Source organism: Protopterus annectens, chromosome 3.part0 (assembly GCF_019279795.1).
Source record: "Protopterus annectens isolate FY-2018-M chromosome 3.part0, PAN1.0, whole genome shotgun sequence".
NCBI classification, from domain to species: Eukaryota; Metazoa; Chordata; order Ceratodontiformes; family Protopteridae; genus Protopterus; species Protopterus annectens.
The window spans coordinates 1,326,520,398-1,326,542,731 of NC_056731.1; the positions used below are offsets into that span (position 1 = coordinate 1,326,520,398).

Consider the following 22,334-nt stretch of genomic DNA (forward strand, 5'->3'; position numbering starts at 1 on the left):
GGCGGCATACCGGACTCCGAACGGGTCTCAGTAGCAGCCTGCGAATCCAAAGAAGCGGTCATCAGGAGCTGCAAAAGCGCCTCACTGAGGACCGGATAATTGACGACTAGCTTAATGGAAGTGTCATCAGCAGTTTTGGACGTGTGCGGTCTCTGTCTTTATCCTTACGTTTTTTCAGAAGACGGGTAGTCGAATGGCTTACCGAAGCCATATCAGAATAAGGGGACAGACAGTGAAAATATTTAGCTACAATAAGGGCCCCTTTTACGCATAGTTCTGGCGTTGAATAAAGCACAAAAGCGATAGCGAAGTACATTGTGGTCTGGGCCTAAGCAGGTGATGCAGTAAGAATGGAAGTCTCGGTGTGGTATTTGTTTTCCACAGGCGAGACAATTGTTAACTTTTTCTGACATCAGTTAGAGTAAGAAAAAAAGATCCCCAATGGGGTACTTAGCTTTAGATGACTTCAACTTCAGTTCGGAAACGAAACTCGGGTAGCGGCCGACTGGCACTCATGCGAACTGCTCCTGCTTCTAGCTCATCGACAAGAAAGGCTGATGTAATAGCGTCGGCTGCCTGATTTTATACCACTAACAACCTGAAGTCAGTCCTGGACTGACAGCAACCGATGCAAAAATATGAAGTCTCTGGTATCTGAGTCGACTGAAGGCTATCCCTGGCAGGATAACCCAAGTGTGACAACTGCAACAGTGAAACACTAAGAACATTTGCCCATTGCTATAATGTGAGCATGTGACAACTGTGCACCATTGTTAGGCTGCCAAGCATGGCCTGACTTTGCATACTCACTGGAGAAGCACATGGGCAACACAGCTACAGCAATGAATATAGGTGGTAGGGTGTCCCCCAAAAAAATCTGAGCTGTCAACAGCATTGTGCTACTGGACTGTACCAAGAGTAGGACACCATTATCATCAAACTCTAATGCTATGCTGACATCAGGCAAATCCAGCTTGTTTAAGGCTGACTCCATGACTCTGCAGTTAAGGCAGACAGATAAACTCCCATATGTACAACTGAAAATATGCGACAACCCCACACCCTAGTGCTATGACAGCAATGCAGAACACACACACACACACACACACACACACACACACACACACACACACACACACACACACACACACACACATGAAACAAAGACATTTGTGGCATATACTGATGCTGTGCTTGCATCCCAGACATGCCAGTGGGAAATACAAGGCAATGTCTTCTACCAGAAAGCTTAGGGCTCTGCTGTGCCACCAGACCTCGCTAGTGCTTTAAAAGGCAACACCAACCTGGTGCAGCCCCAAAGAGACATGCGATACTGCAGACCAGTCCAGCTTCTACATCCAGGTGGATAACAAGTATCACTGCCCTCTCACTGGCCCCAGACAGGGTTGTGACACTACCCTTTGACCACAGAACCTCTAGTTTTGAGCATTCCCTGCTGTACAATGACACAAGCTTACATACAGGCATGCAGAATCATACAACAATCCTCCATGCAAATGCAGAACCTGCAGTAACACCTCTACCTCTGTTGGAAAGAATATTCAAATCACTGATGCTGTTTTGGTGCAATTTATATTCCTGTACACAGGGATGTTCACATATGTTCAGTGAATGGGCACAAATATTTCTACTAGCAGATGTACCACTGTACCTCCCAAGCAGCAAAGTACAGTTATGTACACTTACCATAAATGTAGATGTTAAGAGTGTATTCACTGTTGCAGTCATCACATTTGGGTTATCCCTGCCAGGGCAGCTCTTGGCCGGCCCGAATTCCAGAGACTTGGTATTTCTGCGTCAGTTGCGGACGCCTGATGACTGACGTCAGGTCGTCAGTAGAATAAAGTAAGGCAGCAGACGCCATTACATCAGTTTTTCTTGCCCCAACCTGTCAGGAGCCCCTAAAGTAGGCAGCCAGGTTCTGGTGGAAGAACCTCCCCAGTGGAAAATAAATACAAATATGGCCCTTGTAAGGAAAGAAAGAGGGGGATAGAGGGAGGGAAGCCAAGATTGCAACAGCGAATACACTCCAACATCTACATTTATTGTAAGTGTACACAACTGCAATATTTTCTTCGTGTTTCACTGTTGCAGTCATCACATTTGGGTAGATTCCCAAAGCTGAAGTGGATGGAGGCAGTCAAGGAAACTAGGGGCTGGCTAGCATGCCCTGAAAGACTGCAGAGGCAAATCCTGACCTGAATTTGGAGAAGAGAGGCAGGTGGTAATGCTTGTGAATAGATGTCCATGTGGCAGCCTCCAGGACGTCACTGGTGGGGATTCTTCTTAGGAAAGTTGCAGAGGTGGAGGCTGCTCTGGTGGAGCGTGTCATGACCCCCTTGGGGAGAGAGTTTCCATGCTGTTTGTAGCAGAAATGGATGCAGTGTGCTAGCAATTTGGAAATGGTTTGCTTGGAGATTGCTTTGTATTCTGCCCCTGTAGCAAAGCTAGCCAGCAAATGGATCAGACTTTGAGGGATTTAGTCCTGTCCAGATAGAATCTGAGCAGTCTCTGCACATCTAGAGAGTGAAGAATCCTTTCCCCCTTGTTCTGGGGATTAGGAAAGAAGGTGGGCAAATGAACGGATTGGTTGACAGCCACTCTGGACATCACCTTGGGCATGAAGGATGGGTTAGTTCTGAGGGACACCCTGTCTGCATGGAAGATGATGAAGGGTTCCACAGCCATGAGTGCTTGCAGCTCAGAGACGCTTCTGGCTGAGGTGATGGCCAGAAGGAATGCTGTCTTCCAGGAGAGATATTTTAGCTCTACTGCTCTCGGAGAGCAGGGAAAGGATATGATTTTGAGCCTCTGACCACTGACTTTGTGGTAGATCTGGGAACCCTTTTGGGGTTGGAAGGAAAATTTGTACTCCTGAGACACAATGTTCACAACTCCATTGGTCCTTGGTTATGGTGGCCCAGGTGCTTTCCTCCTAGGGTAAGTGAGGGTGGGCAGTGGGAGGGAGGTGGAGGAGGAGAGTTATTGTGAGTTCTTACCATAAGGGTGTGGCTTAGAACTCCCTGGTTTAGATGTGGAGGTAGACCACTGCTTAGATCTCTGCACTCCCTTGGGGATGCTGTCTGGGGGGGGGGGTCCACGGGGCCTAGGCTGGGCTGGTTTACTTTGAGCAGGAAAGGACCAGTGCTTGGAGGGACAATGCCTGCTAACCCTAGGGGGCTGGACTTTTAAGAAATCCTTAACTGTTTGCATAGATTTAGATTTTGCTTTTGCATAGATTTAGATTTTGCTTTTTCTTCCATCTTTTTTTTTTTAAGGCCTCTTCTACCTTAGTGCCAAATAAGTTGTCTTTGTGCAAGGGGGCAGCCAATAATTTAGATTGGACATGGTCAGGCAGGGGTTGTTCCTTAAGCAATGCACATCTTCTACTGACAGATCCAGCGACTGCTGCCCTGCAAGAAGTTTCTAGGTCACCAAAACCACAGTGCAAAGTGCGTTTAGTTACTTAGCTAGCAGAATAAATTAAGTCTTGCAAATCTTTGGATTCTGCTCAAGCAGGAAAGGAAGACATTTTTTGTTTAAGGAGTTCAAAGGTATGTTGCTGAAATTTCAGCATGTGAAACCGACAATTTAGTGCCCTGATAGCAAGAGTAGCTGAGGTCTATACTTTTTTACCCCATCTGTCCAAAGCTCGGGAATCCCTGTCTGAGGGGGTGGGGGGATTCTTAGCAGAGGTTGCTTTAATCCCTTTTGGCCCTTGAGAAAAGACCTCAGGGTCAGCTGTTAGATATTTGCGTGAGGCAGGGACTCTATAGTACCTGTCTGATTTTCTGGGAGCAGGAGGTAGGGTGCCAGGAGTCAAGCTGGATTCAAGGAAAACCTCATCCACAACATCCAGGACTAGGGGGGATGACCAAGAGACTGTGCTGCGGAAGATCTAAGAATTCCCAGAGTCACTTTTTAGACTGAGGGAAGTCCTGACTTTCCCATTGGAAATGCTCCCTTAAAGTATGCAGAAATGCTCCCTTAAAGTATGCAGAGTTTCCCCAATGGAAAAATCCTCTGGGGGGAGAGGCTGAAGTAATGGAGTCCTCTGCATCAGAATCCTCATACGTGGAGAGGGGTTGCACGTCTTCATAGTCAGATGCATCAGATTCATCTGATTCTTGTTCAGACAAAACTACAGGGGACAGATCTCTTCCTTTTTGAGTGTGTAGCTTGGTTTCCCCTGATCAGCATGATAACGTCTTCCGCCATTTTAAGCATTTGAGTCTGAGGCAAGGTAGCAGGTGCCTGAGCGTGGGTCGGTTTCTTGGGTGTGGTTCGAAGCCTGGGCGTAAGAAACCTCAGTCATTTTTGAAAGAACGGTAGTCGTGAAAGAACATGTCCGGTAGTGCCGAGATTCGATAGTGTGAAGGACTTCCTCGGAAGCCGGTGCCTGCTCAGCGGCTCCAGACCCATCCAAGGTAGAGACGACTGCAGGATCCTTAGTCGAAGAACAGTTTTGTGGCATACCGGACTCCGAAAGGGTCTTGGTAGTGGCCTGCGAGTCAACTGAAGCTGGCATCAGGGGCTGCAAAAACACCTCACGGAGTACCGGAGGACTGACGACTAGCTTAATGGAGGCATTGTCGGAAGGTTTGGATCTGTGCGGTCTGTCTCCATCTTTATCTTTACATTTTTTTGGAAGATCTGCTGTCGGATGGCTTACTGAAGCCATATCAGAATTCAAAGACTGTAAATGAAAATATCTGGCTACAATAAGGGCCCGATGACAGACAGTTCTGACACTGAACAAACCACAGAAGTAACAACAGGGGACGTCGTGGTCTGGGCCAAAACAAGAGTGGAAGTCTCAGTGGGGTATCTGCTTTCCACAGGCAAGACAATTGTTAACTTTTTCTGACATCGGTTAGTGCAAGAAAAAAGGATCCCCAACGAGGTACTTAGCTTTAGAAGACTTCAATTCGGAGATGAAAACTCAGGTAGCGGCTGACTGGAACACGTGCAAACTGTTTCTGCTTCGGACTCCATGGCAAGAAAGACTGATGTAATGGAGTCGGCTGCCTTACTTTATACTACTGACGACCTGAAGTTATTCCTCAAACGACAGCAACCGACGCAGAAATACTAAGTCTCTGGTATTCGGGCCGGCCAAGGGCTACCCTGGCAGGGATAACCCAAATGTGATGACTGCAACAGTGAAACACGAAGAATATCTATGGATACAAGTGGCATGCCTGCTATACTGTTCTTTCACAAGCTATGCCCACACAGCACCTTTCTATCTGTCTATACAAGCCTGTTACCAAAGAGGCTACACCACACAGTCTATACCATGGAACACATCCTCAACTTGAACCATTTAGCAGGTACAGCGATCCCCACCCACCCCTTCCATGTACATCAAATGAATTCCTGCAACAAAGGGCATACCTTCAAACCTATTCTCTTCTATGTTATTACTCATCTTGGTTACTCACTCCCAGTCATTCAGCAATTCATCTGGTGGCTAACAGACAGACCTGTGCCCTATCTGTTCCGAGATGCCTTTTGACATTCCATGTGTCATCAATTCCCCTGTCTGTAGGTTGATGCTGAGCAACCTATCCCCCAACACAAAGAAAATAAATCCATTCTGACATTCAAAGAGAACAGGATACAAGGACTGCCTGGGTCCACAAGGGTGAGGCCACAGGAATAAAGTAAGAGAAGCCATTCTAGACTTCTGTCTAGTAATTGATGTTGACCAATGAGTCAGCAAGATAGGCAATCACAACAGAGATGAGAAAGACCAACATATAACTCAAGTAGACCCCCTCCGAATAAGGAAAGGGCACTGGAGTAAAAATCAGCGATGTAGTCATCCTCAGTGAAACAGGCATTTCACAGCAAACATCCAGACTAAGCTAATGATCTAGAAGTTGACTGAAGAGAAAGCAGGAGTTCAAGAAAATACCAGTAACCAAAAAATAAATAAAACAGGAGAAGGAAAACATTACCCGCATACCCGAACCTCGAGTAACCAGAAACAACTAAAAATGGTACTGCAGAGGGAAAAATTTATTCAACAGCACACACACACACACACGCACACACACACTCTTTGTTGTTAAGAGCTTGTTCAAACTGCCTGCTCTCTTTGTCCAGGGTTATAGCCAAGGATTAGTTATACCCGAACCTCGAGTAACCAGAAACAACTAAAAATGGTACTGCAGAGGGAAAAATTTATTCAACAGCGCACGCACACACACACACACACACACACACACACACACACACACACACACACACACACACACACACACACACACACACACACACACACACACACTCTTTGTTGTTAAGAGCTTGTTCAAACTGCCTGCTCTCTTTGTCCAGGGTTATAGCCAAGGATTAGTTTTCTGAAGAAATCCCTTACTTCCATTTTAAATTATGTTCGTTTGCAGTTTCACTTTTGAATTTGAAATCTCATGTTCCAGGGCTTTCTGTGTTTCTGTCAAATAAATCAGTTTAGACATACTAGTCTAATCACTGATAAATTAATAAAGGCTCACTCCGCTATTATCTGTATTGAAAAAAGGAAATACTCAGAGGACTAACACCAAAGGAAGAATAGCACCTCCTCAAATCAGCATGTGAGAGGACTATAGAACAGTCATACAAGTCAAGCCAGGTATGGGAATAAGGTACATCAAGAAAGCCAGTGGTGGAAAGCAGGAGTCCAAGAAGACACCGAAAGAAAGACGTGCAAGAAAAAGTGAGACACAGAAAAGATGGACCATGTTAAGAAGGAATACTGGTTGGCTAATACAGGCTAAGAGAGCAGCTGCAATACCAAACAACAAGACATCAGAGACACTCTTACCAGTTTCTGGAGGGTGACTCAGCATATGGCACAAAAACTCTTATGAGGTTGCAAGGGAAGATAGAAAGATACATACTGTAACTCCCCCAAGGGATGCCAGCAACAACCTACTCACCAGTCCACAGGACATCAAAGGCCGATGGAAGGAGTCCTTCTAGGAACTTCTGAATGAAGACCCCATAGAAGTTGTACTGCCCCAGACAGCCTACAATGAAAGGAGAAGAGCAACTCAACCTACAAGAATAGCAATAAGGAAAATAAAGTTGGAGAAACCAGCAGGCTCAGATAAGGTCAGAGCAGATATGATCACAATATTTGGTAATTAATGGAAGAAACATCTCCAGAGGGTACTCACAGCAGTATGGAGGAAGAAGTATATCCCAGATAACTGGACAATAAGGCATTCTCATGTCAGTGTACAAGAACAAAGCAGGCATTCACAACTAAGAGCACTACAGAGGTATCAAAATCCTATCACACTGCATGAAAATTCTGGAGTGGGTGATTGTACTACTTTACATATTAGCTTATCAAAGTAAGGTGGGAGATGAGCAGATGGGATTATGGGGTCAACATGCAGCACAACTGACACAATGTTTGTAGTGAAACAGATATTTCAGAAGAAGCTAGAGATGAGGAAAAAGCTCAATTAGGCATGCCTAGACTTGGAGAAAGCATTTGACTAGGTCCCAAGAAAGCTGACTTAAAGCCCATGAAACATTGGGGGAATTAGTGCATGTCATGTACAAGGACTCAATGATACAAGTACAGACAGAGGACTCGCACAGATTCCCAGTGGGACTGAATGAGTATTAGGGTTCACATCTGAGCCCACTGCTATTCATACTGGTGAGTGATGACATCAGGAAATAGGTTGGAGGGGAGGGATCAACAAAGCTACTGTATGAAGATGATATGGCATTACAGGTAAGCTCTGATCAAGAACTTCAGAAAATGATAAAGGAATGGAAAGCAAAAACTGAAGGCAATTGGGATGAAACAAAGATGAGAGTTGCAATGGCAGCAAATGGGGGAGGCAAAAGAAGCCGAGAACGGAGACAGAAAGGGAAAACAGTAGAACAGGTTAACAGTTTCAAGTATTGGGGGGCTGAGGGGACAGGAAGCCTGGCTGAAGAGACAGAATCAGAAGTGCTGCCACCATCTGACACACAAAGTATCTTGGGTAGTGAATGACAGAATCACGTCAAAGAAGCGGAAACAGGAGATGTATAAAAACACTGGTGCAACTAGTATTGCAGTGTGATACAGATACCTGGGCAGTGAAAGCACAGCAGTTGAAGCTAGAGGTGATGAAGATAAGTGTCTGAGGTGGGTGACAGGATGCACAATGTGGGATGCACAATGTGGGAGAGATAAAAAAATGAAGACATCAGAGCAGACGCCCACACAGCTGCAACTGCACAGAAGGTCAAAAAGAAAACACTGCAGTGGTTCTTACGTGTGACCAGAATACAATCTGGACATACAAGGCAAGACTAAACAAGGACATCCAGCAAAGAGATGGATGGACTGCATGACATAAGACTTGTGACTGTCCAGTATGACAGTCTAAGAAGGCAAGAAAGAGGCACTGAAATGAAGAAAGATGGCAACAGTTGAAATAACACCTTGTAGAAAATAGGAAAAAGTGGTTACTGATATGACAAATGATCACGGACCTTGGCTGCACTATTACAGGGCTCACAGCTGAACAAGCATAATGAGCATCTCAATGGCAACCACAGATTTTACTGAGATATTACTAGGCTTGCAGCACAATTAAGTTAACGAAGTAATTTTGAGAAAAATGTTTCTGAAATGCACATGTAATTGAATGAGATACTAGCACTACACTGCATAACAGGGCCTGTGTCTGCCCATGCACAAAATCACACATCTCAACACACCAGAAAAAGGAAAAAGAAAAGGAAAACGGAGGCAGAAATGGCTGATAAGCAAATGTGTACAAAGACAGGAAAAACAGAAGAGAATGAGCAAAAAGCCTTTTCTTTTTCATTTTGCTATGAAAAATCTTAATATCTACTGACATCTCGTCAGGCTATTTCTCAGATACAAGCTCTATCTCAGCAAAAGGAGTATGGACAGAATGCTCCTTTGCAAGGCTTGTTTGGTAGAGGGGAAAGACAGTGTCCTGTGAAAGTTTATACTGCCAAATCACCAAAGTCTTCTGTCCTGGTTAGCAAAGATGGACCTCCGTCTCAAATAAACAGATTGTGTTCAAATAACATCACCTGAAATTCAAAGGCCTTCAATCAAGGTTAATTACTCTACAATGAAAAGTAACCAAACAATCCCTCAGGATTTTCTATGGGACTTCTCAAACACTAACGTCAGGTTAAATAGACTGTAGCTATCTAGGTTTCTCCTACTCCCTCTGCATTGTATAAAGACATTATACTTGTGGCCATGAAGTCTTTCAGAATGTATATGCTGGCCAGTAATTTTCCGAAAATGTCAGCACAGTGGGCAGATTCTTAAGGACCTAGGGGCAACTCTGGTTACAGGTATTTTCTCCTCCTCCCAGAATAGACAAGTTCCCTTTCCAGCTCCTCCCATACTTTACTGGTATACATGTACAGTCATTGCTTCTTGCCTTCATTTTCCTTTGTGCAGACAAGAACAATGCATTCATTAATGTTCTTGCTGGTTAGCCATTTTCCGAGATCCCCCATTCCATTCCATTCTTTACTAAGGTAAATTTAGAAATGAAGTGGAACATCAGCCTTTTAATACCCTCGGCTAGGGCTAGCACCATTTCAACTTATACCTTTGCTCCACCTTCTGTGAGTCTCCTCACTTTTAATCCATTCTTTTACCTTAATAAGACTCACATTCCTATGTAGCCACACCTGCCTTCAAAAGTTTTGGGTTTCATTATTCATCAAGACCCTAGCTACAGCCCAAATTAATCCATCCCTGACTTATTTACACAGACTTTTATAGCCAGATCTACACATCCGTTCCAGAACTCTTTCTTAATAGAGCATACCACATTTTTCATTTTTGCATACTGTGCAATCCTTACATATGGTGCACTTGTTATTTTGCTACCAGTTGGTGACACAGCCATTCTATACATTGACAGAATACAAGTAGCTTTGTGTCATTCAGTCCTTAAATTTAACTTATCTTGAGTAACTCACCTCTGAAATAAATGGATTTACATGCTTAATAAAAAATATTCTATAGCAGTCTGCTGTTTAAGGAGTAATGTTTAATCATATTGGAGAGAACACTACAACATAAGTTAACGGTGTACAGTACAATCTGAGATAAGGAGTTAACTAATGGCATAGTTTATTTTCACTATCTTAGAAATCTTAAGAATGAAACCAGTTACCTCATACCTTGCATTACCGTCTACTTTACGAAACAGATGTATATCTTAGGTGCTTTGGAAGGACATGATAGGTATACAGCCCAATGAGGCAATACGATCATCACACATGGGTATTTGGGCAAATTTATGAAAGTACTAGAAGCATTATATGTATAAAAAAATAAAGTCCTTAGAGAATGCTAGACCTTGGAAAAAAATAGGGTAACACCAATGGGCTATACTACGTAAAAAACAGAAAAAAAAAAAGAAAAGGAAAATACAGTAACCATTTGGAAAAAGAACAAAAATGTTTGTATTTTGAAATCAAACGATAAAAGGAGAAGACGTTTTGGATTAAGCTAGATAAATTGTGCAGTTACTGTATTCAGATCAATTTGCAGATACATGAAGCTGAGGAAAGATATGTGGAAGCTAGATAACAAATTTGTTAAGCTACAGATGGTAGACGTTATAATGGAGGCCAGAACAGAAGTGTTAAGACCAGAAAAGAATAATAACTTTCGAATATACATTATTAGCGTCTTTCGGCTTTTCCGGTTAGGGGTCGCCACAGCAGAACTCCGGTCCGCTAATGATTGCAGTAGATTTTTACATGCTGGCTTAACGGGCCTAATGCACAACCTTCAACGAAGGAACGCCCATTCACGCATGTCGACACACAGAAGACGCTCTGAGAATCGAACGGGCAACATCTAACTGTGAGGAGACAACGCTACCACAGCACCACCACCGCAGTATACATTATTAAACGTGAAAAAAACAGTACTATATAAAAATTAAATACAGCAATGAGTAAACAATTAGAAATATTACAGGTGATCAATGGAGGAAAATATATCTTACTCCCCAACCAGAAACAGAATCTGAATCCCCTGTTAATAATGAAGAGGAGGAAGAGGAAGGGCTGTATGGGATCCTGTAAGAGAAACAGAGCTTGAGGAGAACACTGACATGGAACAGAACATCTATGAAAACTGTAAATCATTTTTCTCGTCCCTCAGCTTGGCATAATCTATACTCCGCAACATAGACAATCACTTGTCTTTTACTTGTTTATTTTTTTTTTAATATAATCATGATACCGCTCAGCAAACATATACAAACCATTAACTGCCATTCACACAGACATCTCTGACGCTTCTCTGCCTTGGTTAGAGCAGCATCCAAATGTCTGCCGGTCTATTTCTCATTTTTAAATCCTCCTTTAAGAATACCCCCTTTATTCTGTCCGGCAGCTTACCATCCTGCTACCCTGACATGAACAAGCCCGATATCCTGGAGTGGCTCATGAACATAGGTCTCACTCATTCCAATTTGCCTGACTTGGATGCCCTGTTTTTATGCAAAAATCCCTCATCCGGTTCTCAAAAAAAAAAAAAAACAGCTGTTATAATTCCCACTTTTAACAACAAAGCTGGGCACCCAGCTCTGAAACACATGAACACAAACATCACAGAAACAATTCAGTCGATTAGAGAGATGCTTCTGTATCCATAACCTGTCACCATGGAACCTGCTTGCCATTCAACTAATGCTGCACTTATACATGGCATGCTGTCGATTACTCAAATCTCTGCCTCACTGAGCACAAGTTGACTACCATTTGGGACAGGGGCAAGAGAGGGAAAAAAAAACAGAAAACTTCAGCTGGCATTGCTATGAAGTAACAAATCATACTATAAACACTGCACTAGTCATTTGACTGGGCTAGGGTATTGAAAAAAAGCTTGGCCTGATCTTATGTATGCCATTACGTTTTTCACTTACATCACAAAACAGTAGTAAATGGCAACCCCTTGACATTTGCTTGACGCAGTAAAGAAGGTAATGCAAAAACATGTTACTAAAATGCAATGTGCTTAGACTATATTATACAATGAATGTCTAGTAATGAATTATTTCATTCTCCAGTGCAATGAATAAAGCAAAACAATTACAGACAATAAAAATGTGGGTTGCTGAACAAAAGCTGCTGCAAAAATCTAAAATACTACCACATACAGCATACTGTTTTTTGGAGGGGTGGAGTTTATACGCTTGCAAGACACCTACATGTTTTTTTGACCACCCTTTACGTTCCCTGTCAAGAACTGCTATCCCCACTGAAATCACTCATCACAGGACTAGCCTACCTGAATGGCACATAATGACATAATGTTGCGGCACACACCTATAGAGTCAAGAAAGCCAGATCATGGTCAAATGGGGCCTATGTAAGGAAATGAACATGCCCCTAACAGCCATACTAGTATCTCATTATTTGGCGCTCTCCAATTACCATAAGATATCATTCAGACCTTTCAATGTGCATACTATTTTTTCTTTACATTTACAATTACAGAGAGTTGTACTTCATTTAAAATTTTATTTCATATATTTTACAATGAACACTGATGGCCTTTTTCGAAACAAACCACTCTCACATTGAAAATTGGCACAAGAAACACTAATCTTCTCTTTCCTTGAAACTCACATTGAGTGAGAATAGATCTGGCAGCCCAGTGAACTACAAGAGACATGCTGGGATTCATAATCAAGTAGCACACATTAAAGCACTAACTAGGGTCTACACAAACGGTGCAGAAATTCAATATACAAATATACAAAGTATTCACGGTCAGCCTGGGACAGTCCACTGCGCACAAGTGTCCCTTTTCAGAAGCAGCCCAGGAGTACTGTCTGATGAAGCAACTTGGTCAGAGTCGTACAGATGGCAAACGAAGGCTGAGTGAATCAAACCCTGTACTACAAGCTGCAGTTATTTAACAGCTCATAGCCTTACTCATAGCTATCAAGTGTGAAACAAAATGTTGTAGACCAAACAGTACATTTCACATGTGCCCCTGTAAAAAATAAACTAAATAAAAAAAATATTCATTAGTTAAAATTTTAAACTTTAAACACAGACTTCATGCTGTACAGTTTATTCACACTAAATAATATACAGACACACAAACACACACATAACCATTACTTACAGCTTGTTCAGTCACAGTAGGCAAACAAGACATGAAAAGGATCAAACTCTATGCTTTTGACTACATGAAGTAGTGCCTTAATATCACACAGAATTCTGACTGGCAATGAGACTAAACTTCAGTGACATTTAACCTTCAGTGATTTATAAGAAAAAGCAGCATGTGAATGTCTAGCAGTTAGCGCAGAAGACAGTGCTCCAATGTCTTAATGAGCAGCTTCCTGTAATCAAACATGCAGGGTTTGATTCTTTCTGCCTCCATCTGCTTGTTACTTAACTCTTATTTGCCTAGTGTGTGACTGAGTAAATTCACCTAACCAGAGAGTGCTCGTAATGCAAACTTATGTGCTTTAATGTAATGGCTGGCACCATTATTCACTACTGTACCATCTAGCCGGCCACACACACACACACACACACACACACACACACACACACACACACACACCTCTGCAGCCATGACAGTTCAGTCAATGTCTAGTTCTATGAGTACACACAGTCAAGTAGTCTGAATAATGAGGTAAACCACTGCTGTAGCCCCAATGCTGCAGCCAGTGCAATTCAAAAGCAGCACACTCTTTGGTTGTACCATCTCCTGTACATCAGTCCACTGAAGAGAGAGAGAGAGACTATTCCTCAGCTCTACAAATGGAATAATTTTTGTTAAGCTGGCCGGCAATGGTCACCTGCTTTCCCACCATTATAATTCACCACTGGTTACAAAAAACTGGCCAGCTTTCAGGGGGACAGGGAGGCAGGTTGGTGTGAATGTACAAGGTATTAGTTACAAGATTACAGCAAAATGATCATTGGTATGATCTCCAGTTCAACTTGGACATGGCTCTTAATCTTAGTCAAAGATCCTGTGGTCAAACAAATCTGAGACTGCCCAACAGTATTTAATACCATCATGCTGCTCCAGTCGGTTAATGAATATCATACTGATATATGCATGTCTGCTCTTATGGCTTAATAAGGTCTCCGTGTAGCTGTCTGAAGCACTAATGTGCAGATATGAATCTGCACATGTTATACTAATTAGGTGTCACCGACTGTCCATCTGTTGTCCCATATTCTCTCATCTTGTAGAGGACAGGCATATTCATCAGCATTAATTCACCCAAATTAACTACAACAGTGCTTAATGAGTATCAACCTTCAATATTGCCTTGTTCTCTTTAAGAGCTGATGCGCATCCTCTCCTGCAGACTCCTTTACGCCTCAACTTCTAGAGCATCACTCCCCCCATCATTCCCACCCCCCAAGTATCAGTGTCCCATTTCTTTGTAAAACACATAATGGCCACACCCCACTCTTGCATCAGTTTCCACAGCTCTCCCACATTCTGAGACTTTTGCTCCATACAGTAATTACACTAAATGTCTTCAAGTTACCCTAGTTGGCTTCTCTGCTTTGCTCTATGTCAGTTTCTTCCCATTAGTAACACAAGTGTAAATTTCTCTCGAATAAAACGCATGGAAACTTCTACTTTTTAACACAGGTCTGAACTGTTGACTCTTACAGGACAAGACGGAGTCCAAACCTGACTCAGGAAGGATTGCCCTGGCAATCACCTCCCATCAACCTACCAGTTCCAAAAAAAAAAAAAAAATGTTTTTTTCTTTGCCCACCATGCAGCCATTACTTAGGTTCCCCAACAATCCTTTTCTTTGGTGTCCAAAGCTAAACAATCCTCCCAACCACCCCCGAAAAAAAAAAAAAAAAAAAAAATTTCACATATTTGTCTCTTTCTGCCAATTCTATGACCCTGCTTGGCTGCTAACTTTCTCCCTCCCTGTCATGCCTATTGAGTCAATGTACACAACCACCACCACCTCAAGTCTTACCAAGTCTAAACATGGACACCTTTTTCCCTTCTAACCTAATGTTCCCATCTCTAACCTAGTGTCCCCATCTCCCTTTTCAAGTCCTCAGCCCCCACAGTAATGACAAATCAGCAAAAACCCTCTTCCCTGTCCCACTCATGGGCACTCTTCTACAATCACTTCCTGCAGCCTCTTCTACTGCATATGCACTACTGCCAATCAAACATCCACGTCCACTGCCTTTTGCTGTGTGGCATAAATGGCACCCCTTTTACTAATCTTCATGTTTTCTTCTTAAAAGCTCTCCTCCACTGCAATCTTTCGTCACTTTCCTCTTGTTCCAACTGTCCCCCAACTCGTTTTTGCTGTTCCTCTCTCCTTTTCATTTTTCTACCTCCTCTTTTTAATCCATTTACCTCAACTCCTAGACAGGGCACTAATATCCTGTCCACTTCCCATTCTGTCTTCCTCTGTACAGAATCCTGCACACTCTTCTCTGCCCAGTCTGAACACTTTCCTTTCCCTCCTGCTGTCCTAACTATATTAAGCCAAGTCTTTCCCCCACCACAATGCCCTCTATGACCTTAACATCATGCCCCCCCCCCCACAGTTCTCCCATCATCCTCATGAACACTCAGTTTTCACTTTATGGGATGGGAGGTTAAAGATGCTAAAGTGATCTCCTCTTAACGTTCACTCAACAACACTGCTAGACTGCAGGCAATGATGAAAGAATCTCTCTTCTCCTCTTCCCTTCTATAACCTCTCAAGTTTGTAACTCAGGTTGTAAAATGTGCAGCAGATCACGTTTATTACACATCTAATACAGTCTCCTCCAAATATTCCAATTCACAGCAGCAGGTATACCTACAACTTAACCTGTACTTGAACTGTTACAGAGTTAGTTGTGCAATTAAATCATGAGGCCAGTCCTATGTGGCAAGTATACTCAAGGAAAGGAATGAAAGGTGACTGATGTTTAATTAGAATAAAAGGGATGGACAATTCAAGAACCACCACTTTTTTTTCAATACAAAGAAGAGGGTTACAGAACTGCTAGAGTAGAAGTACACCAGCATTTCTGTTTTTGACATCTCTCTAATTTTGCTCCTGTCACATTGTGCAACTGTCCTACTCATCCTCACCACTGAAGCAAATCACGTGGCAAGTAAACAATCACGTCAAACCCATCCACTCCAAGGGGAGAAAAAGATCAAACCATTTTATACCACTTTGTATGATCACTGCTTTCATATTCAACTAACTGTTTGAGTTTTATACTTTAAACAGCTTACCCTACCTTTGAAAACAAATTGATTTGCCTCTAGTTCCTCTGGCACAAATACAGTCATAGGATTCTTCAAACAGACACTGCAGCATGCTGTTGGCACCTAAGAAAAAGGAATACAAAGCGTTTAAAATGTTATCACACAACATTCGACAATGTAATATTTGACTAACTGAAAACTGGAACAGTATAACCAAAGTCTTCCAAACTTTGGACTCTGAGCCATTATTAAACTGATGCTTTTTTAAGCAGGGACAACTCCACCTAATGGCTATAGTATTCTGGTCAAATATGGTATCATGATACACATCAGCTTGACAGCAGCTGCAGAGGCAGAACACCCCTAATATAAAAGAAAGCAATTCCAATATATATGTCTGCAATTTAAAATCATAACATTCTATAAGTCCAGTTAGAAGTGGAGCTATTTGGCACCAGAAAACATCTTGTTGGCTTCACAAATGATGAAGTACCTGGAATTTTCTGTCTGATCACTTTAAAGTGAAAAAAAATGTCTTGGTTATTTTTTTTAGAGGACAAAGTTATAGAAGTTAATTGCACAGTCACCTTTATGGAAAGGTTATAAATGTCAGTCTTGCCCACAGAACAATGGATATTATCTGCCAAAACAACCCCCACCCACCCAAGTGGCATGATGTCTCTAGTGCAGCCCTTTTGCATAACTCTGTGACAGACCCAAGTCTTGAATAGGGTTTCTCCAGCCACCAGATGAACTTCTATAATGATTACCAATGGGGGCCACTGTATTTAAAAGGGACTGGGCATACCACAGTTAATACTGTATATATAAGAGGCTGGTATAACGGTTCAGGTGTTTAGCTTACAGACACAAGGTGCAGGGTTGGATTCTTATATGGGGTAATTGGCTAGGCTTAAAATGGGCCATAAGGGCAGTTAGCCTAGTATGAACCTATGCCAAGGCTACCCTGATTTGGAACAAACCTTGAGATTGAGCCCCAAGTGCTAATTAGTGCCGGATATGTCCAATCCAGAAGTGGGTGGGGGGGGGGCCTCAAAAGAGCAGAATGTACTAACACAGAGCTTCTTTCTTCTTACCCTTATGCTGGCAAAAAGGATTCTTGGATCAGAGCTACCCAGATTCTAAAAGGGTCTGGGGGATTATAGTTTCAGAATCAAAGCAGGAACTTTCAGTTATTAGGGTCAAAATGAATCAACTTTTTCACGAGCTGGTTTCACTGCTACAGCAAAATTTTTGTAACCATTTGCAAATCGGGCATTTGATGCACGATAAGCAGAGACCGTCTACCTGTAGTAAGATGATGAACTATATAGCAAATTAATATTGGGCAATACCTCGGGGCACAGCCTAATCTCACGTCTGGTTCACAGCCCTACAGCTGTAGACTGTTTCTGATCTGCACAGTTTTGGCTAAGGAGGGAAATGAAGATCAACAGGAGTCTGGAGAAAGAGGATAGGAAAACATTTACAGAAGAGTAAGTGGACAGAATGAGCTCTGAGCAATGGATTATATACTTATTTAATTTTAATTTTATTTTATGTTCGTTTACTGGGACAGTCAGACTGGATGGGGAAACCCATTTTCAGCAGAGGCCCAGGAAGAATACCCCATTAATTACAGAAATCGAAGAAACTACAATCAAAGGATGACGCAATAAAAATAACCCCACAGAGAATACATAACATAAGAAAATACAAAGTTGAGACATTCAAAAAAATCACATTAGCTACAAATAATACATATGTAATAAGAAAAACACAAAACTTATGATGAGATGATTAGCTCCTTTGGATAACAATAATCTTAAGTGCGTTATAAAGAACATCAAACAGAGAAACAGCATTAGACTTCTGTACAAAGAACACTATAATAATTTAGAGAAACAGTCAGATATATGTCTTAATGGTTAAAAAGGGTAGGAGTAAGAGATTAAGGGTAGCTTAGTAAATTCAAGATCTGTTACTGGAATTTCTCAGGAAAGGATTAAATACAAACAGTATTCAGTCAAGATTTAGACAAGAGCAAAACCAGGAGTTAAAAGGGGGACTTGAGAAGTGTTTTAAATTTCTGGAGGTTAGCAGTGGTTAGTATATGTTGGGGGGTCAAATTCCTACAGATACAACTGTAGTAGAGACACAATCTCCACAGAAGCTGTTGGCCTTAGTGACTTTTAACAGAAGCTTGTCAGAAGATCTGAGCTGCCTTTTATTAGATAGAGTTTTAAGTAGGTCTTGAAGAGCTGGGCATTTTTCAGGTTGATATACTGTGTTGTGAGCTACTACAGGTTGGGTAAATGTAAGAAAGTTAGGTAATTGCAACCAGTTTAGTTGTTCTAAGGCATTATAGTGATGTGATCTGTATTGGGAGTTGCTAGCAAATGTAGCAACCTTGTTATATTAAGTGTCTAGCTTAGCTAGATCGGTTTTCTTCAGGCTGATAAAGATGGCAGAGGCATAGAGGAGGGGAGACAGCAAATGAGTCCTGGCAATAGACTGTCAAGTGAAGTCAATGACAGGTTTTAAGATCTGTAGAGACAGCCCAGTTGTGAGAGTACTTTCAACAGTTGACAGACAGATGCTTATCAGACTTCATGACAACTGTGATGCCAAGTACCTTGCTGTGCGATACTGGTTCAATCTTTGTGTTATTAGCTGAATATATTTGGAAGGGTAAGTGGCATACTTCTAAAGCAAATCTGGACACAGCCATAAATAATGGCGGGACAAAGGCCTAAAAATATCTGCAATTTTTAAATATCGATATTACAAACCTAGAAAGTTGACAGAAAGAGATTTTGCATTAACATGAATTTTCTAAAGTATATGAAGTCTGAAACTGAAACCACAGTGGTGCAGCGGTAGCATTGTCGCTTCACAGCAAGAGGTTTTCCCGTTAGATTCCTGGCTTGAGTGCCTTCTGTATGGAGTCTGCATGTCCTCCCCGCGGTCGAGTGGCATTCGAAAGACATGCGTGAATGGGCACGTCTTACTTGAAAGTTGGGCATCGGGCTGGCACCTCAGCACCATAAAAATTGACTGCAAATCATTAGAGGACTGGAGTTCCGCTGTGGCGACCCCTAACCGGGAAAAGCCAAAAGAAAAAACAAACAAGAAATAAAGTCTGAAACTAAAATGTCTGTTATTTCCTGACCAAATCTTTAAAAATTTGCCACTGATTTACAAAAAAAAAAAAAAAAAAAAAAAAAAATTTATGAAAAACAGACCAAAAATATGAGGCAAAAATCTGGACATTCTGTGAAAATCTGTACGGTTGAGAGGTACGGTAAGTGGTGGTCAGAGGGCTTATTATTTGAGAACATATTTAGTTCTGTCTGATTAGAATTCAGGATTAAGTAAGAGTCAGCAATCCAGGATTCTACTGCAGAGAAAGTAAGCGTTTTTTTCCCTTGAAATTTAGACAGGGAGGGGGCTGCACAGATGACTGTGGTGTCATTAACATATTGTATGATTGTGGCCAGGTTAGTAGCAGAACAGAGCTGGTTAGCAAAAACACCGAGTAACAGTGGACCTAAAACTGAGCTCTGAGGTACACCTAGTGTAAAAGGTAGTGTAAGGCAGAATTCATTTTGACATTTTATGCCTTGATGACAGTGATAGGTTAGTCATGGAACCACTGAATGGAATAGTTTAAGACAGGAGTTCATGTAAGTTTCTGGTGAGAAACTGTGTCAAAGGCTTTAAAACAATAAAAATAAGAAACCCACAGGCCACAGAGACCATCATGTACAACTGCCAGTAAACGTGTAGTGAAATGCAAAATGGTACAAAAACTGTGGATTAATGCTTTTGTTTATTAAATACAAATTTCTTCAGATATAATCACATTTGAATTCCATTTAAATAGCAGCAAGTGAAAAAGTACAGTTTTGTACCTACCATAAATGTAGATGTCCGATAGGTATGCATCTGCAGTCCTAACATATGGGTTGTCCTGCCTCAGGCAGCCCTTCGGTCGGCCGGATTCCAAAGTCTGGGTCTGGCCTCGGCTGATGTCGCACTTCACCCGACGTCATAGCTGCTGGGGTATAAAGGCATCAGCCGACGCCATTTTCCTCAGTGTTTCTTGCCCCAGATGCCAGGTGCCCTCTAGGAAGGCTAAATTTGGCTAAATGCAGATAATTCCAAACAGTAGAGAGCAAAATATATATACATATATACATACAAACAAATACACCATAATAGATTCCCCCAGCTAGCTAAAAGAGGGTAAGTACCCTAGGAATACCACAGAGGGGAAGGAGGGTGGGTAATCCTGACTGCAGATGCATACCTATCGGACATCTACATTTATGGTAGGTACAAAACTGTACTATGTCCTTCAAGGATGCATCTGCAGTCCTAACATATGGGTAGAATACCATAGCCAAACTGGGGGAGGAGGCACTAAGATAATGATGGTGTAGTTAAGATCCCTTGCAAAACAGAAGTTGCAAAACCTGCTCGGGATCTGGAGTATAAAGGAAGATTATAATGCTTGGCAAATGTATGCACGGAGCTCCAAGTAGCAGCTTCTAAAATGTTTTTGGTAGCCACTCCTCATAGGAAAGCTGTAGTGGTGGCTGTAGCTCTTGTGGAGTGAGGCCTGACATTTTCAGGAGTTGTCTTTCCATGAAAAGAGTAGCAGAATCTAATGCAATTTCCTATCCATTTTGAGATTGTCTGTTTTGAAATTGCTTTTCCTTGCACTCCTGTTGCATATGCTACCAGAAGCTGTTCAGTTTTTCTGCTGGCCTTAGTTCTGTCCAGATAGTAGCGTAGTTGTCTGTGCACATCCAAGGTGTGTAGTAGTCTTTCCCCCCTGTTCTGTGGGTTGGGGAAGAATGTAGGTAAATGTATAGCTTGGTTCAAGGATACCCTGGAGACCACCTTTGGCATAAAAGTAGGATTGGTTCTCAGAGACACTCTATCCTGATGGAAGATAAGGAAAGGCTGTACTGCCATTAATGCCTGTAACTCAGATACCCTTCTTGCTGAAGTGATTGCTAGCAGGAATGCAGTTTTCCAAGATAAGAACTGTAAGTCTGCTGCTGCTGCTGGTTCAAAAGGGGGAAGTGTTAATTTTTCCAGCACAAAGTTGAGATCCCATGCAGGCAGAGGTGGTTTCCTTGGAGGCTTTACGTTTTTGATTCCTCTCAAGAACTGCCTGAGTAGAGGATGAGGGAAGACAGGAGGATCCATGTTGTACTCTGCTGAAATTGCTGATGCATGAATCTTAATGGAGGAGTAGGACAGGCCATTGTGGAACAGTTCTGCTAAGTATTCCAGGATGTGTGCTATGTTTGCCAATGAGACATTTTCTCCCTTTGCTGCACTCCAAATGAGGAATCTTTTCCATTTGGCTGAATATGTTTTCCTTGTGGAGGGTCTGCGAGCCTCCAGGATAATGTCCTTAACCCTCTGAGATAAATCTGGTTGATTTTGTTTTATGCAATATTCCAAGCAGTTAGCTGCAGAGTTTTCAAGTTTGGATGCAGGGTCTTGTAGTTTTTCTGCGTTAGAAGTAAGGAGCATAGAGGTAGAGGCCATGAGTGTGCCCGAGACATGCTTCTCAGTAGCGGGTACTAATGCTGTCTTGGCCAGTCTGGAGCTATCAGAATTACCTTTGGCTGTTCCTCTCTGATCTTCAGTAGTACTTTGTACATCAGAGGAAGAGGTGGAAATGCATATGCTGTCAGGTTCTTCCAGCTGAAAGAAAGAGTCCACCCTCCAGGCAAGTGGGTGGTATACTCTTGAGCAGAATTTCTTCAATTGGTGGTTGTGTGGGGAGGCGAACAGGTCTATTTCTGGCATTCCCCATTTCTTTGTTATGGTTTTGAAGATATCTGGATGCAGCATCCATTCGTGAGCATCCGTGGTAGTTCTGCTTAGGGTGTCTGCTAGTGAATTTTCTTTTCCTGGTACAAATCTGGCCTGCAGTTGAATGTTGAGATTCAGGGCCAAATTCCACAGGTCCATTGCCATCCGGCATAGAGTGTATGAGTGTGTACCTCCCTGTTTGTTGATGTACCAC

The 22,334-nt window shown here is 42.3% G+C and overlaps 1 protein-coding gene across 1 annotated transcript in view; it reads right to left on the reverse strand.

Annotated features, from left to right (window-relative positions):
• Window positions 1-22,334, reverse strand: part of LOC122796733 (desmocollin-3-like) — a 1,348,840-nt gene that overhangs the window by 1,223,173 nt on the left and 103,333 nt on the right. The window contains exon 2 of the mRNA XM_044065442.1: window positions 16,315-16,405. Coding sequence (XP_043921377.1) covers window positions 16,315-16,405 — 91 coding nt within the window. The remainder of the gene's footprint in view (window positions 1-16,314; window positions 16,406-22,334) is intronic.